The sequence below is a fragment of the Xenopus tropicalis genome, chromosome 6 (assembly GCF_000004195.4).
Source record: "Xenopus tropicalis strain Nigerian chromosome 6, UCB_Xtro_10.0, whole genome shotgun sequence".
Lineage (NCBI taxonomy): Eukaryota > Metazoa > Chordata > Amphibia > Anura > Pipidae > Xenopus > Xenopus tropicalis.
Genome location: NC_030682.2, coordinates 32,207,182 through 32,225,077, shown reverse-complemented (window position 1 = coordinate 32,225,077; position 17,896 = coordinate 32,207,182). Strand labels below are relative to the sequence as shown.

General features: G+C 36.9%; 1 protein-coding gene across 1 annotated transcript in view; it reads right to left on the bottom strand.

Moving 5' to 3' along the window:
- Positions 1-17,896, bottom strand: part of vps50 (VPS50 EARP/GARPII complex subunit) — a 105,516-nt gene that overhangs the window by 26,742 nt on the left and 60,878 nt on the right. The window contains 6 exon segments of the mRNA NM_001114244.2: positions 1,776-1,882; positions 3,634-3,752; positions 4,841-5,017; positions 7,986-8,076; positions 13,145-13,243; positions 14,751-14,845. Of these exon segments, the coding sequence (NP_001107716.1) occupies positions 1,776-1,882; positions 3,634-3,752; positions 4,841-5,017; positions 7,986-8,076; positions 13,145-13,243; positions 14,751-14,845 (688 nt within the window).

Below are 17,896 nucleotides of genomic sequence, written 5' to 3'. Positions count from 1 at the left end.
TTAAAATAAATCTTAACTAATATTTAAACCAATAACTTTTTATTGGTTAAAACATTTCAGTAAAACATAATCACACAAAATACTCTGCAGTTTTATGCAGTATAAGGATATTTGTAGTCATACTGGTTGCTCTCAGGCTACAGCCACACGGGGCTAATTGTCAGCCTACAGACAGACACAGGATGGGAATCAGCCCCTATGCTCCCACCAACCTTTCCATGTGCACCCAGGGCCACTGCGTCGGTCTGGGTACAGGTACACAGAGCGGATTTCAGAGCTGAAATGTATACTCTTGTGTTTTGGCTCCAAAATCCGCTCCCTCTGCCTATAATTGGGCCAATGCAATGTCTCTGTATACTGGCCCATCCAAAAGATGATCAGAGCATAGGGGCTAATTCTCAGCCTGCGTCTATCCACAAGCTCAGAATCATCCTGTATGGCTTAAGCCTGAAGAAAGATTTATGTAGTTGCATTAACTCACACATTACTGTACATGGCAACCAAGGTATTGTGATGCTGCAATGCTTAATAATGACTATGAATTTTTCTGAATTATTGCTGTACTGAAAATATACCTAAAATAACTGTACCCAGGGCTGGGAATCCCCGCTAATCTGTTATTCTATTCTAATATTTTTAATTGTGATTCTAATTATATTATTCATTTTGTACCGACTTTACTCATCACACAAGTAAATCAAAGACCAGCTTACATCACATCCATGTAGTTAGTTCTACTTAGTGAGTTTTGTGTCTACATGGGTGCTTACTCATAGGCACCCATGTTGAAAGGAAACATGTTAGCTGCATTTCACATTTGTCAAAACAGCCTTTGATTTAAAGGAGAAGGAAAGTCATTTTGGCATTTTAGTGCCAATAGATTTGCCACCTTAGTGCCACCTAGAACATATATTTATTCTGAAGAAAGCACTACCATACCTGAGTTAGGAGCCCTAGAAGCTTTCTCCCTTTGCTTAAGACAGCAGCTGCCATTTTAAATAGCTTCCTGTTTGCAGTCTAGCCTTTATAGCTGAGAGCACACATTCCTAAGGGAGGGAGCTCTTAGCATTCTTATGGGAGGGAGAGAAGGAGAGGGTAGAGAGGAGAGAACTGGATTTTTCTAAAAGAGGAAGTCAGACCCCCGAACAATATGTTAACAAAAAAGGAGACAAGAAATCCTGTGTTTCTTTTGATAGAGGACTCAGTGCAGCGATTCTGTGAGTGCTTATGGCTGTATTTACAAAGACCTTTCTGATAAAGCTTACTTAGTTTTTACCTTAGGTTTTACCTTTCCTTCCCTTTAATTTTGCTACGGAGATTTCCATTTCTAAATAGAATATAATGTGTAATTTATTTGCAATGTATTGCTTAATGAATTAAGTAGTTTAGCCTAACTAAAAAACTGTTATTATAAATATATGTTATTAGATAAGGTTTTTTGAAGGGATTATTTAAAAACCTAAAAGCTCTATTCATGTGCTCTACCAGAGTTGAGTCTATTGGGTAATGTAATAAATGGTCTTACATTTGCTACTTGTCTTTTAACCCAAAGCAACAAACCAGCAGGCAGCATTCACTGCTCATCTGTTTCAAAACACACATTTGATTGGCTGCTGTGAGCAAACATAACACTTTTTATTACATTGCCCAAATATGTTTCTTTTGCAGCACTTCACATTCATGAAATGAGTGATCGATACTGTTGTACTAATTTCATAAACCGAACTACAAGTCTAAATTTAAAGCAACAATTTAAAGGAAAGCAATGCACTTACCCACAAGTCTTATTACATTCAGTGTAGTGTTGGTTAAAATAGGTGCATTGGCCTTGTTCAAACTATAATCGGATCTCTTTCTGCTCCTCAGAGTTTCCCTTGAAACACTTCAGTGAAAGCAAAAAAGTGCACATAAGAACCTTGCGTAAAGGCAGCGGCTTACTTAGCAAGAATGCTCTGGATTATTTATTTTTTTTTTAATGTTTCTCATGATGCAATGAAATGAAAAATTAAAAGATGTCTAACAAAAACAGTGGACAAACAAATGCAACAGTAGCCCAACACTTCCATGTGCATGCACTAAATACCAGTGATATGTAAAAACATATAGGGGCATATTTATTATGCTGTGTAAAAACCAGCGAGGAAATTTGCCATCCATCACCAGGCTTCGCCGTGTAAAAACCGGTGTACAAACGACGTAATTTTTTTACATGTTTTTTCCTCTGCTGGAACTTACATAAAATAACGGCATAAAATCTAACGTTTTTTTTTCCATCAAATTAGTTTTACACAGTATAATAAATATGCCCCATAGCATCAAAATAAAGTGATAAACAATTGTATCTGCCCTGCAGGTAAGAACATTAGCATGCAGGCATATTATATGTATTATACCTTTTTCATATTCAGCAAGAATTTAAAGCAAAAATGGTATGCTCATTTTTAAACACACCCCCAGTGATTATACCTCAATTGATTTTTTTGTCCCCTAAATTTGGGGCAGATTTATAAAATCCCAATTGGTTAATCCCAATCTCATAGTCACAGGAAATTATATAAATCAAAATGACTCTCTACTAGTTTAGGTGGCTTAGGCGATGTCTGACCTTAAGGCAGCCTTAATTATGGTTCTCAATTTTTTTCAATTTGTTTTCTCGCAAAATTGTGGGGAAAAAATCCACTATTTTGCACAAAACTGCAGACTAAACTGCAGTTGCGTTTGACGACAATTTTTTATAAATGTGTTCCTTAGCCTGTTCTCCGGAAAAACCTGTCTTTGTTCCCCTTCCTCTGTTACCCCTGTGGGAATTGGGGTTACTCCTGGAGACTGTTGCCTACATCCTTATAAAGGTAATAAGATCCCTTTGAGAGAATTTAACACTTACAATACAGAAGCTGTTATTTACAGATTAAAGCGCTCATTATGTCCGCAGACACAGTGGGCAATTTGCACTTTTCCCTACAGTGAATTGCATCTAAAACCACTTTCAATAAAGATTCTCGCATCCTATTGTGCTTCCATATAGTAATGCTCAGTAGTGATCAGTCCTTCCTGTCTTCTGTTCTGAATTGAGCCCGACTGCTTTTATTGATGCACAGCGCTGTGTGACCCCTGGAGCCATTCCCTCCTCACCAGGTGCAACTGTCTCTGTGTTGGCGCAACTGTGCCTGATTTACAGTGAAGCATGCGCTCAAATGCCTTGATTTTGATTAATTGGACACACTGTGCTGGGTAAGAATCAGTGCCCACTTGTGTGTTCAATAAATTAATTCTGAGGGGAAAATAGTTCATTGTGGGAAAAAGCATAGAGATGGTGTCTGAAAGTGCACTTTCCTCGCTGTGTTAGGTGCAATTAAATTATAAACCAAAAAGTAAACAAAAAACACAGGAGAAATATAAGAAAGAAACTAATATCAAAGCATTATTTGAAAAACTTTGCTCTGGTGCACAAGTAAGAATTTTGAGACACAAGTTTGCTTTAACGAGAGTGCTTTTGGATTTGGAACCTGAAGAGTATTGCACCATCTGTGCCAAGTAAAGTAAATAGCAGCAGTAGAAATACAGTATAACAGAACATATACACAGTATCAGTCACTGCAAGCAGCAGAAAATATAGGATACAGCAACCGTTACCTTTTTGTGGGCACATCCCCTGTTTGCTCATCAATATAATCTCTCTTCAGTTCTTCAGGGACATCACTATCACTATCATATTCCTGATAAGCACTCTTTTCTAGCTCATCTGATTCATACTGAAAAACAAACCAAATACATGTTTCTTTTTGCCATTGTTTTATGAAGACAAAATCTACATACATTCTTGCTATTGCAACAGTAGCTTGAGAAAAAAGTAGAGCTTAAAGGAGGACACTATTCATAACATACAGGGACTCTTTTTACATACACAAGTCCAAATTTGTAGCTGCACATGCTATTATGCAGGGACATTCCATGTAGGAATAATGAGTATCAGTGCATAGTAGGTAAAACAAAACAAAACATTACGCAATATCAGCTTACATCCACAGAACACAACTAAACACAATGAAAGTTATGAAGCACTGTTGACATCTTCAGGCAGTAGAAAGACTGTGGAAAGTGAATGTGACTCACTGATAAACACGCTGCAGAACTCCGATTCCGTGTAGAAAGTGTTTATTATGCCAACAAACTAAAGGTGTTTTATTACACAGTGTGTAGGCTTGAGAAAAGACTGGTGCCCGAAACATGGCCTGGTTTGTTGGCACAATAAACACTTTCTACACGGAATCGGAGTGCTGCAGTGTCTTTACTGTTGCAAAGTAACAAGATTACAGCTCTCATCGGTAAAAATGCTGCTATAGTGGTAGAACAGCACTCAATAGTAAAAATCCAAGTCTGCCCATGACTCCTCAAGAGAAACAATAGGTTACCTGAAAGCAGTTCTAATGTGTAGCGCTGGTTCTTTCTGAAAGCTCAGGATCAGGCACAATGCACTGAGATGGCGCCTACACACCAATATTTGGTCCAGCAGTATTTTAAAATACTTTTAAATAGTAGAATGAATTCTTAGCAATGTACATAGTGTAATTTAGTAATAAAAACTGCACCATAAAAATGATGACTGAATCCCTTTAACATATGCCCTATTAAAAAGCCGCAAATACAAACCTCTGGTATGCAGAAACAACATTTACAGATGTTAAACAACTTTAAATAGGGGTTTACCATGCATTAAATAGACAATAAAATATGTAAGGAAAAAATAGATTTAGCCCTGCATTGTTATTGTATATTAAGCTCTTGCAAGAAACTTGTTTCTCCCACTATTACTTATGAAAAGCAGGAGCAGGACCCTTACCCCATTTGCAGCAAGCACATCCTCAGTGTCATCATCTTTTACAGCAGCCTGTATCTCAAAAGGGTTTCCTCCATTGGTGTACTGTTCAAACAACGACACTGCTGCCGACTCAGCGGAAGAGGTTTGCTTACTTGGTGACATAGATGGAGAGCGAGACTGCCCCAAGCATTTGAATTCCTGTTGAGGCACAGATTAAATATCCATTTTATTAGAAAGTCCAGCCATTCATTCTAAAGGGTTGCAAAGGCTGCCACTGCTACTGTAATTTGCATTCTCTTTTTTGCCACAAATAACAAATCACGGTAATGAATCAAATTCTTTAGTAGAAAAGTTTATTTGGTTTATTAAATCCAACATTTCAGTTCCTAACTTTCGTGAAAACTCCTGTGAGTGCTGTCATCTGACTACTTTTACTATGAAATCCGCACAAGCACCTGGGTAATGTCTCTCTCATGGAGTGCTGCTTATCTGCTATTGTTTGGTTGAAGCTAGGAAAACAACCTACTTGGTCCTGCAAACAATTTGACAATTAATTCAAACCTGCACAATCGATTTTCTGGCCAATGTTACTAAGTGTACAATAGTTTGGTGCACACTAACCTTACAATATTTTGATGGTTTTGTTGGATCGCACTGAAACTGGTCATTAAAGGAGAAGGAAAGACTAATAAAGAGTTAATCTCAAGCTGCAGGCATACCTTCAGTTCTCTCAATAGGTCCCTTAAGTCTCCCCATATTTCTCCTGTTCAGATGATCAGAAGACTCATAGTAAAAAAAGAAAAAAACGCTGAGCTCTGTAAAGAAAATTCCCATAATGCCACGCTCCTGCACCAAGACCCCTGTACATGTGCCGTTAGAAAGACTATGAGGAACCTTCCTGCTGATTGGCTCAGATCACATATTCCTAAGGGGGGGGGGAGGAAGTTCTTAGCATTCTTGAGGGAGGGGGAGAAGGAGAGAGGAGAGAGCTGCATCTCTCTGGCAGAGGAAAACAAAGAAACAAGAAATCCTGTTTCTTTTGACAGAGAACTCAGTGCAGCATTTCTGTGAGTGCTTATGACTGTATTTACATAGACCTTTCTGGTAAAGCTTACTTAGTTTTTACCTTTCCTTCTCCTTTACATATGGCAACAAGCTGCAGCACCCCTTGAGCCAAGGTATAAATAGCAGTGGTGATTGAATTCTAATGCAGTATCAATAAACCAACACTATTTTTTTCTCATATTTGGTTTAATATTTTGCCTTCTGACAGAGGCTAGGAATTGAGGTTTCATAATCCAATATGAACATAAAGAGACTTCTCCTAAATATTCCACGTCTCTGCGGTCATCATGACTTACACCAATTTCATTTTACAACAGTAGCCCAAAAAATAACCTAATACCAAACAGCACATTGGCAGACGTATTTCAGACAGATTAGGTAAAATGCTTCAGCATAAGCACAGGGTGCCTTTGTACCAGTCTCGAGAATGGAGCAATATATATATATATACAGTATAGTATTACATTCCTCCTTGCTGTCAGCAACAAGCTCAGGGATGAACTGCAGCACTAGTCAAGAACAGCAAGGCCAGATAAAAGGCAACAGAGTTTCATAGCCAAGTAGAGACATAGGAATTAAAGTCACAAAAGAAAAGAAAAGTCAAAATATTTTTGTTAAAACAGAAATTATTTTAACTACGCATTGACACTGCAGGGGTAATACAATATGAGTGTACACTTCTAAAATGAAATGCAAGTGTAAAACATAATGGAGATAAAGTCAACTGATCAAAGTAAAGATGTTTGTGTTTGCATGCAGCTGTTTATATTGTGACAGTAATACACAAACTTGTTTTGAAACTATAAAAGTCATATCTCATATTATCTTGTAATCATAAAGTATGTACAAAGAGAAAGAAAAATGTCCCTTGCGCTCTAATTCTTTTAAAAAAGATAACCAGCCCCGCAGTTGTGCTTCAAGTCAAACTTTAAATTTGGAATCTTGTGAGCAGATTACCGACTGATATAGCCTGGATAATAACTTGTCAAATGCTTTTCAAGTGGGTTGCTACAACTGAGAAGTGACAGTGTCTTAAAATTCTCCTGGAAAGAGTGTCTGAGTTGGAGATACTGGTAGTTTGAAAAGTTACCCTCAGAACCCTAAGTTGTTTATATGTAGGAAATCTCCCTTCTGCAACTGCAACATATATTATATATATATATATATAATATATCCTGTCCCTGATGAAAGTTCCAGATAGGAACTGAAACGTCGGACTGAATAAAGCCTCACATTTATTCATCTACACCTTTGTGATTTTTCATATGAAAACCCTGCGTGTGCTTTCAATCCTACCCTGAGTATATATATATATATATGTGTGTTTATTACCCTTTTGGTGACCTATATGGTAACTTTTCAATATAAAGATTAACTAACAGAGTGCTAGAGGGTTTACATATAATTTACATTGTTTTTACTAAAAGAAAGAAGAATTAGATTGCGTAACCAATAAATGGCAGCCCAAAGGCTAAAAGAGTCAGAACACAGAAAAAAACATTACAACTGGTAGCAAACTGGGTCAGCAGCAAGCACAGGAAAGTGTGTGCAGATCCAGGCAAATTCCAGGAGGTCAAGGATATTAAAAATAGGCTTACATAGGTCAATAAGGGCAGTTCTGCATATCCTCCCTAGACTCAAGGCATGTAACAGCAAATCTTGGGTTGGACAAATTCCCTATTGTATATATGACATCTGGGAAAGAAACAAATCTATATCTAAGATGTGACGTGTTAATTCCTCCTTGCCCTTAGAAAAATAAGGTAGAGATGCCTTTGTCATGTTTATGCTTTCCTAGGAAGGGATTTCAAATAGGATTCATTTATTGACGTAACTGCATTGTACAAATACCCCTTTGTAGTTATGCAGACAATTTGGTTTGGAATCAGTACCAACTGACTGATTGCACTGGCAGGGAGAACATTCCCTTTACTTTCTGCCTTTTTTAAAACCCCACAGCAGAACACCAGTGCTGATTGTTAAACAGTTGTAGAGCAGCTCTGCTCGGATGTTTCATTAAAATGAGTCTGAACAGCAAACACTTTAGATAAAAAGTAAACAGGAGAAAAAACAATAAAAGCAGCAATCAAGACACACTTACATGTAGCTGCAAAATGCTAAAACTTGACTTGACTGGGCAAAGTTCCCAGGTCTCATTTTCAAGAAACATCCTTAGTTCTTCGAGGCGTGTTCTGGAAAATTAAAATCAAGAATCAGGCTGTGAAAAGAAAGCTACACTAACAGTTCATTTCAGAGAACACCTTATGCATAATCTGATGCCTAACATAAATACATCATTGATATCATGGCCATGTCTTGGACAGGCTAAAACATCATCAGTAATTCAGAGGACGTGGTGAGGAGACTTGAGTGTTAAAGGCTACGAAAACGTATTGACTTTCTAAATGCAGCCCATGCACTTCAACAAATACAAAGTAAAATAGGAATCATTAAACTTTTATTAAACTCTCAGAGACTTTGGATCCCACTGGCTTACCGTACAGAATAACTAATTCATTGGCTTAACAAAGCAGATAACTTTTAATTGGTAATACTGCTGCTAAACTAAAAAAACTAAACAAAACATAGTTAATTAATAAAATTATAAAACTATATATATTATTATATAATAAAAATACTGTTATTAATGCATATTTATAAAGCGCCAACATATTCTGCACCGCTGTACAATATATTAACCTCAGAATATGGGGCTGCATTTAGACAGTTATTTTATTTCCTGGTTGGAATGCCTCTTTAAAGAAGACAGAAAGGAAAAAACTATGTAATCTTTATTAGAAAGGTCTATGTAAATAGAGCCATAAGCACTCACAGAAACGCTGCACTGAGTCCTCTATCAAAAGAAAAAGGATTTATTGTCTCCTTTTTTGTAAACATGTTCAGTATCTGACTTCCTCTCTCAGAAAAACCTTCATTTCCGGGCCCCGGTCTGCGCAGCTCTCTCCCCTCTACTGCTCCCTCTTCCCATAAGAATTCATAAAACTCGCTCCCCCTCTCTTAGGAATGTGTAATGTGAGCTATACCGGCTAAGCTGCAAGCAGGAAGCTATGAAGACCAAGCTAAAATGGCAGCTGCTATCTTAAACAAACAGAAAAAGCTTCTAGGGCTCTTTACTCAGGTATAGTAATGTTTCCACAGAATAAATATAGTGTTCTAGGTGGCACTAATGTGGCAAATCTATTGGCAGTAAAGTGTTAAGGTTTCATTTGATTACATTTTTTTAATTTAATTTATTTTAATAAATAAGGTGACATTTGTGCTTTTTAAAAATTCAAGGTTAATCATGATAACCTAAAACCCAATACTGAAATCATGTTCACGCTTTAAAATTACACTGTATATGGAAAATTCTTTATAGAGTTTTTTTGTTTTGTTTAAAGAAAAACAAAAAAATTGTCTGTTACTGGCCCTACAGAGAGATTCTATAGAATGCAGGTACAGGTATCGGACCCCTTATCCGGAAACCCGTTATCCAGAAAGCTCCGAATTACAGAAAGCCCCTCTCCCATAGACTCCATTTTAATCAAATAATTCAGAATTTTAAAACTGATTTCCTTTTTCTCTGTAATAATAAAACAGTACCTTGTACTTGATCCCAACTAAGATATAATTAATCCTTATTGGATGCAAAACAATCCTATTGGGTTTAATTAATGTTTTATTGATTTTTTAGCAGACTTAAGGTATGGAGATCCAAATTACGGAAAGACCCCTTATCCGGAATACCCTTGGTCCCGAGCATTCTGGATAACGGGTCCTATACCTGTATTTGTGACATGTTAACACAGAAACATAAAAAAAGGACAGATTTTTTTCATTCTGGCTGCATTGCTTCAGGCAAGGTCGTGCACCCTACTCCAACTCTTAAAAGTCAATTTAATGTGTGCCATGGATTACTGTAAGATCTTCGCCTGAATTAAAAGACAGCCCAGCGGGATACAGAGCTTAATAGAATAAGCCTAGAAACCCAGTGGTAGGTTAGCCATCTCTGTGCACAATGCCAGTGGTATGATGGTCAAGCCGTCAGATCTATTCTTTTCTACAGTGTCTATTCTACTTTTCTATTCCTTCTCACTTTAACTGTGACCAGTGACATTTATGTAATAAAACAGAACATATGACAAAAAAAATAAAATAATATGAGGCAGCATAATATTCCTTTCTGAAAGTACATCTTCTTCTATTATCTATGTCTGATCTCAGAAAAGAATGTTTGAGAACATAATACTGTTATGGACAAAGCAGAAGGCTAGAGCTGCATGCATTTCCATCTATCAGCTTAAATAATATATGTGTATTGCTATCCTTAGTGTGGCGGAAAGCATATACCTAAGGGGTCTCCCCTTGGACCAGCTTGAAACTGCATCTAAGTTACTAAATGTGGCAATATCTAATTTAAATTGTAAATGAGAAGCAGAATTTAGGGGCACTCTGGCAGCTGGATATGCTTCAATATGTCACAACTCATGTAGATTCTGCGCTCACTCTGAATGGTCAAATCTGAATGATTACAATATATAAAATAAAATATAAGGATATAAAAAATGACCACATACACCAAAGGATACATGCTTTTAAACCTTTGAACTCCACGGTGACATTGTATATGCTTTTATTTTACAGGCAGTAAATGATTTCTTATTATACACACATTTCCATGAGTTATGACATAGGTGACATCACTAGGTTCTGATGATATGAGTGAGAACCGTTTTTAAGTATTGATTTTATGGAGACCGAAGGCAGAGTGCTTTTATACAGATCGTGGAACTCTGAAGTGACTTAAAATAGCTCCATATTTTTCAACAGGGGATACATTATTTGTCAGTATAAATATTTAGTAAGTCATGACAAAAATGACATCATACTTAGGGGCTGATTTATTAAAGTACGACAGGTACGAAATACAAAAAAAATCGTATTTGTTCATACTGTGAATATTTTCTGCATCTATTTCGTATATTTGAGCGACTTTTTCGTACTTTGCTACAAAATTTGTGCGACAAAATCCTATTGTCGCCGAGTATGAAAGTTTCGGATTCATTCAAGCTTCGGTATCGTGACTTTCCTTGGGCCAGGTTGGAGCTGCAGAGTGCCATTGAGCCCTATGGGAGACTTCCCTTGGGCCAGGTTGGAGCTGCAGAGTGCCATTGAGCCCTATGGGAGACTTTCCTTGGGCCGGGTTGGAGCTGCAGAGTGCCATTGAGCCCTATGGGAGACTTTCCTTGGGCCAGGTTGGAGCTGCAGAGTGCCATTGAGCCCTATGGGAGGCTTCCCTTGGGCCAGGTTGGAGCTGCAGAGTGCCATTGAGCCCTATGGGAGGCTTCCCTTGGGCCAGGTTGGAGCTGCAGAGTGCCATTGAGCCCTATGGGAGACTTTCCTTGGGCCAGGTTGGAGCTGCAGAGTGCCATTGAGCCCTATGGGAGACTTTCCTTGGGCCAGGTTGGAGCTGCAGAGTGCCATTGAGCCCTATGGGAGACTTTCCTTGGGCCAGGTTGGAGCTGCAGAGTGCCATTGATTCCTATGGGAGACTTTCCTTGGGCCAGGTTGGAGCTGCAGAGTGCCATTGATTCCTATGGGAGACTTTCCTTGGGCCGGGTTGGAGCTGCAGAGTGCCATTGAGCCCTATGGGAGACTTTCCTTGGGCCAGGTTGGAGCTGCAGAGTGCCATTGAGCCCTATGGGAGACTTTCCTTGGGCCAGGTTGGAGCTGCAGAGTGCGATTGATTCCTATGGGAGGCTTCCAAAATCATGCACTGAAGGATCAAAGTCAGAAAGGATTTCTCACCTTTTACGAACGTTTGGATCCGAAAATTTCATGACTTTCGGATCACCAATACGATATTATCGTGACTAATACGATTTTTTCGTAAGGATTTTTGTGATATTTGCGATCATCAGAAATTATCGTATTTAATCCGAATTTTTCCAATTTCGGGATTTGAACTCGTACATTGATGAATCAGCCCCTAAGTATTGATTATAACTGATGACATCACTAAGCACCGTTTATTATTACAAATCATCGAGGAGTTCCATAACCATATAAAGGTACAATGCAGGAGGTATATCCCATGAAACTCTGGCTTTTAATATCAACATATTTTACAAAATACATTATTTGTTATAATACACAAGTTTAAGTAAATTACGTGACACATACGACATCACATAACACTGATTAAAATTGATGGCATCACCAAGCATTTTTCACTAACCATTTATATTATTATTTACAGGCTATTTATAGTTCTTGTGTATTATAAGACTATAAACTAAAGTAAGTTAAAATAATATAAATAGCACTGTATAATACAGTGATAAATTAAACCAAATTAATCCATAATAGCTCAAAATATATTTATTTAATTATAAAAAGTCAGATATATTATAAATAACACTTAATAAACACTTCTATAAGAATCTTTGTGAAATGTTCCACTGTAACTAGCAAATTCTACTATAGGCAGTCACTGATAAGTGGCAGATCCTCTTGAATAAGTATGTGAAAATGTATCATTTTTGACAGTGAAATGCTTTTAGAAAATCAATTTTGGTGCTGGATGAAACCAATAATTTAGAACACGAGGAGCTGTAACTGTAAGAAGAGGTTAAGATTCTACTGCACAGCCCTGTATGGCACAGAAAATCACATTCAATGTTATAGGGGTTTATAACAAATTTGGCTTAAAATACATTTCACTGCATGGCATAAAGTACATTTTTGAATAAATATGAATCTTGATGTTGCATAAACCTTTACAGCATTAGAGGGATTTGAAAACCCAATTGCTATATAAGCACCATAATCCCTGAAGGACTGCATATTTCATGCAGTTCTACTGTATTTCCTTTTATACTGGCCAAAAATGTGTTTATAAGGTATAATTTACTGAAGGAGTAAAACTTGGCATCACAATTACCAAGGAAGCACTATTTCTACCCAGAATTCCAGAGTATCTGCATCCAACAAAATTTTGCACCTAATACCAGAATTGCAAAGATTTGCACAAGTTAATAAATTAAACACAAAGGGGTGCAGCTTTCACGTATGATGTAAGTAGGGACATAAGGGCAAACACAGACATACTGTACATTTACACAAGTAGCTACAGGTGCAACATACAGAGCCATAACACCTGCCACCTGGTTCCTTGTGCCATGCAGAAAAATGAAATTCAACCAACAAATGACAGAACCAAGGTCAATTTCGTAGAATTCTAACAGGAAATACAGTTACCTGTGATAATTTTTAAAATAGTTGACGCTCTGTTTTCTAATGGACTCCTGCAACGCCTCAGATTTACTCCCACAAAACTCTTCACCAACTTGCATTAACCTGAAAGAAGACACAGTCTAAATCAGAAATGTATTACTGTATACTGAAAAAGACAGGTAATGAAGGGTTTATGAGAGCTAAAGAATGCCACAGTTTATCAGGACCCTCGATCAAGTCACATTCCCATTTTTGTTCTTGAGACTTTGCTTATATGCACCAAAATGTACATTTAACAGATCAAAACAGGTTATTCTGAAGTACTTGACTGTATTTAGTATTATTCATACTTACTTTTACTTTACCCAGAACTTGCTGAAAAAATCAGCCCCATAGCAAAACGCTATCACAATTCTATTCCAGTGCTGCTAGATAAAATTTGAGCACTGTCAGATCTATTCCATAAATCAACATCTATGGTATACATCTAACAGTGCCCAAAACTGTTAAGAACGTTGACCAAAATCTTGGACAACAAAACCTTTTCCCACATCCCAACTTTTTACATCTGGGTCACTCTATTTTTTTGTTTAATCCTTATCCTGATGCAGGCCAGTGTTATGCAGAGCTCTTGGATGGAGCATCTTTACTCCAGTTTAGTCAAGCAAAGGGTCTGTGTGCCTTTCTGGGTATTTCCATAATGACCAGTTGTTAGAAGCTGTCATCTCAGTTACTTCTATTTGTTTCAAGCCTGTGTCTGATTTGCAAGATAGCTTTGAGGAGTGACCATTTCTAGGCAGTGGTGATTTGTTGGTTTTCATTTCCTGATAAATTAACCCAACAGTGCTCACTAGGATATCCAAACACTTTGTTATTGTTTCATACCATCTTCTTGCTACTTATATTTGTATTAATATATCGCAGAAATACTTTTTAGCCTTTATTTTTCCCACAATGGTGTGCTTTTAGTAAAATGTGGCAGTTATATTATCATATCTATGATTCATAGATGGAAGCCAATAGTAAGAAAAATGTATCCTTACTCAAATGTATATTTTTTCCCTGATCTGCACTAAAACTTACAAACATCAAACTCTTTAAAAACTTATTTTAAGTATATCTCAAGTATATTAAGCTATAAAAACATAACTGTATCTAAAAGGTTGCAAGGTCATGTAGAAGTCAATGGGATCTGTCCAAGGCAAATTTTAAACTATTCACAAATTTTTAATTTTATTTAACTGTTTTTTATATTAACAAATAAGCAAATATTCCAATTATTTTGAATGAGCTTATTCAAAGTAGAAGAAAACCTTTAAAAACTCAAATTCTAATAGGCCTCCTTGAGCTTCTATAACACATGTACAAATAGCATATGGAAACAGAATGCATTATGTTATTTGAATTCATAAAACAATGTCAAATTCACTTTCTTATATAAAATATCAGAAATAAATTTCAGTGTAGGATTTGTAACTTCAGAAAATTAGAGAATGTGCTAATTGATGTATCACATCGAAAATGTTTCATCTTAAAGAAAGTAAGAGCTGTCAGCCATTGATGCTTCATATAAATAAAGAAATTATTAGCAATTTTGATGATAATGATGAAAAAGATGCTTAAAAATTACCTGCTGACTATATCTAAAACAAAGATAAAATCATCGTATTTGAAGTTGGACATGTCTGTTCCAAGAAGATAGGTTTTGACTTTTAGTTGAACATCCTAGAAAACAATAACAAACATTAATAAAAAGAAAAGAACATTTATCTGTCAGATGCTTGAAGGGTAAACTGTCAGACATTCCATCTTACACAAATAAATAAACCCCACTCACACGCTTACAAAAACAGACTTTTTCCTTCTGGGTGCTCAACAGAGCAGAAACAGAACATACTGAAATGACAGAAAAATAAAAGGTGAAAAAAACTTTATGTAAAACTAAAGCTTAACAAGGCACTTTATTCAGCTCAAGCCTTCCGTGTTCTCCTATGCAGTCAGTACATTACAGGATTTAAATCTCCATCAGGCTTTGTTGAGGGTTGCTACATAAGAATTTATAGAAAAAGACAGCTTTGAAGACAGATTTGAACGGAACGGTGTAAAATATATTATTTTTATTTCTCCGGGGAGCAGATTTGCATTGAATCTGTCTTGCACAGCAATGCATTTCTGTAGCCTTGGTATGGCAATGAAAGTTAAATTTGTTCCTGAATTTTCCTACTACAGTAAAGAATTAGTAGCTTGGTCTCATACATCAGTATACACATTTTATTTGCACATCTTGGATCTTACAAAGTCATTTACAAAGTTTAAATATTGAGTTCTTTGTCAATGAGTATATTGGTAGACCAGGAATTCATAGGCAGGCACATTAAAGCACACAAGGTCTTTCATCCGTCTAGCTACTGGCACGGCCCACCATTATCTTATATCTAGTGCAAGTAATCACTTCTCCATGCAGAAGACAAGGACACGCACAACCTTGAGTCTGAGTCCAGGATCATTAGCAACCTTCTAGAGAATCAGGTCTAATACATTGCAAAAAAAATATACTGGGAAAGAAGCTGCCTAGGCAGACAGACAGGTATGTAATAGAATTAATCTTGTAGGAAAAACTAACACATACTAATGTTTATACATTTTAACCATTAACCATATGGCAAGAGATTTCTTGGTTTAATCAACAAGCAATACAACAAACCAACTTTCAGATATGGAACTACTAGTGATTTACAGATAAAGCAAACTCATATAAAACATGTCAGTTTCTAGGTAAGGGCAGTACATTGTCACTTCAACTTGTTCAACACCTTTTGTCCTATGGAAATAATAGTTTTATCAGTTTTCCTTATCGTTTATGGCAATCACCCTACTGAATAAATACAGATGGTGACATTAATAATGTCTCAATACTTACAGCTGCTGCAAAGGTCACACAGTAGATAATTTGTATAGAATAAATTACAGCAAGATATGGTGATAAATGGTATATACTGCGAATGGGGTTGTTACATTTGCATTTAGCCTCAGTGCTTATATAGGAAGACATTGTTCGTACAGACCTGCCAGTTATTGAAGAAGACACTGACAAAGATACCGGATACACATATGTGAGGGCTGTTCATTGAAATGGGCACCAGATAAGCAAGAACAAAAATTAAGCAACATCAAGACTGGACATATAAGACATATAATTCAAAAAGTAATATATGAAAAAGTTGGTTATATACTATGTGGCTACAGACTTTCTTAACACTTCCCAAAGCCTTTCTGTATTGAGAAAAATTATCCCCTTAAGAGGTTGCATAGCCTACTAGTCATGAAGGTGACCTTACACCATTTGGGGGTTTGAAATCAAAACTTGCATTTAGTTGAAACTACAACTGAAAAGTTCCACCAACAATAACTTAAGTCAGCCTGTAGAAGGAGACACCACTGAGCCTGGGTATCTAGCCCTAAACAATGAATACTATATTAATTAATACTAATTTCTATTTACACAGACTGTATTGGCAAATGCACCATAGAATAACGAAGTTATCTATTTAAACATTAAAGATGGAATATCTGCTTTTTTCTGAATCATATACTACTTATACAGTTAAAGTAGAAGGAAAGGCTTGTAAAGAGTTAATCTCAAGCTGCAGGTATACCTTCAGTTCTCTCAATCGTGCCCTTAAGTCTTCCCATATTTCTCCCGTTCAGATGATCAGAAGCCAAACAGGAAAAAACGCTGAGCTGTGTAAAGAAAGTTCCCATAATGCCTCGCTCCTGCACAGACACCCAGACCAAGTGAACATGCTCAGTTAGTAAGACTATGAGCCAGCTTCCTGCTGATTTGCTCAGATCTACATTCCTAAGGGGTGAGTGAGTTCTTAGCATTCTTGAGGGAGGGGAAAGCAGGAAAGAGCAGAGAACAGAGAGCTGTGTGTCTCTGGCACAGGAATTACAGACACAACTAATCTTTTTTCAGAGAAGTCAGTGCAGTGTTTCTGTGAGTGCTTATGGCTGTATTTACATAGACCTTTCTGATAAAGCTTACTTAGTTTTTACCTTTCTTTCTCCTTTAAGTCAGGTTAAAAAAGACCAAAGTCTATCAAGTTTAACACCTCTAAATGAACCCCAGTTCACATATATACACATACTTATACAGACCTACTGTATCTGTACACTCACAAATATAAACTATATATACTAATATCTATACTAACTAGCTGTAGAACATAAGATCACAATAGCCTCGGATTCTATGCTTGTTCAAGAAATCATCCAATCCACTCTTAATAACAGAATCTGCCAACAAAACATTCCCCAGCTTCTATGGCCATACTATGGAGAACCCATGTCTTTGCTTTAAATGAACATTCGGTTCCTCAAGTCTAAAGGGGTGGCCTCTAGTGCATTGATGTTTTCTATAGGAAAAAAGCATCCAACTCTATCTGTCTATATTGTCCTCTTGCACTTGTACAGAGTCATCATGGTTCCTTGCAAGCGCCCTTTCTCCAGAGAAACAATCCCAAACAAACAATCCTTTCATAGTTTAATCCTTCCATCCCTTTTACTAGTTTAGTTGCACGTCTCTGCACTCTCTCCAGCTCATTAATATCCTCCTTAAGGACTGGAGCCCAAAACTGCACTGCATACTCAAGGTGAGGCTTTACCAGGCACCTATAAAGAGGCAAAATTATGTTTCCATCCCTCAAACAAATGTATTTTTAATGCAATATATAGGTCACAAAATTAACGTGTCTTGATGACATATAAGAATGTTTT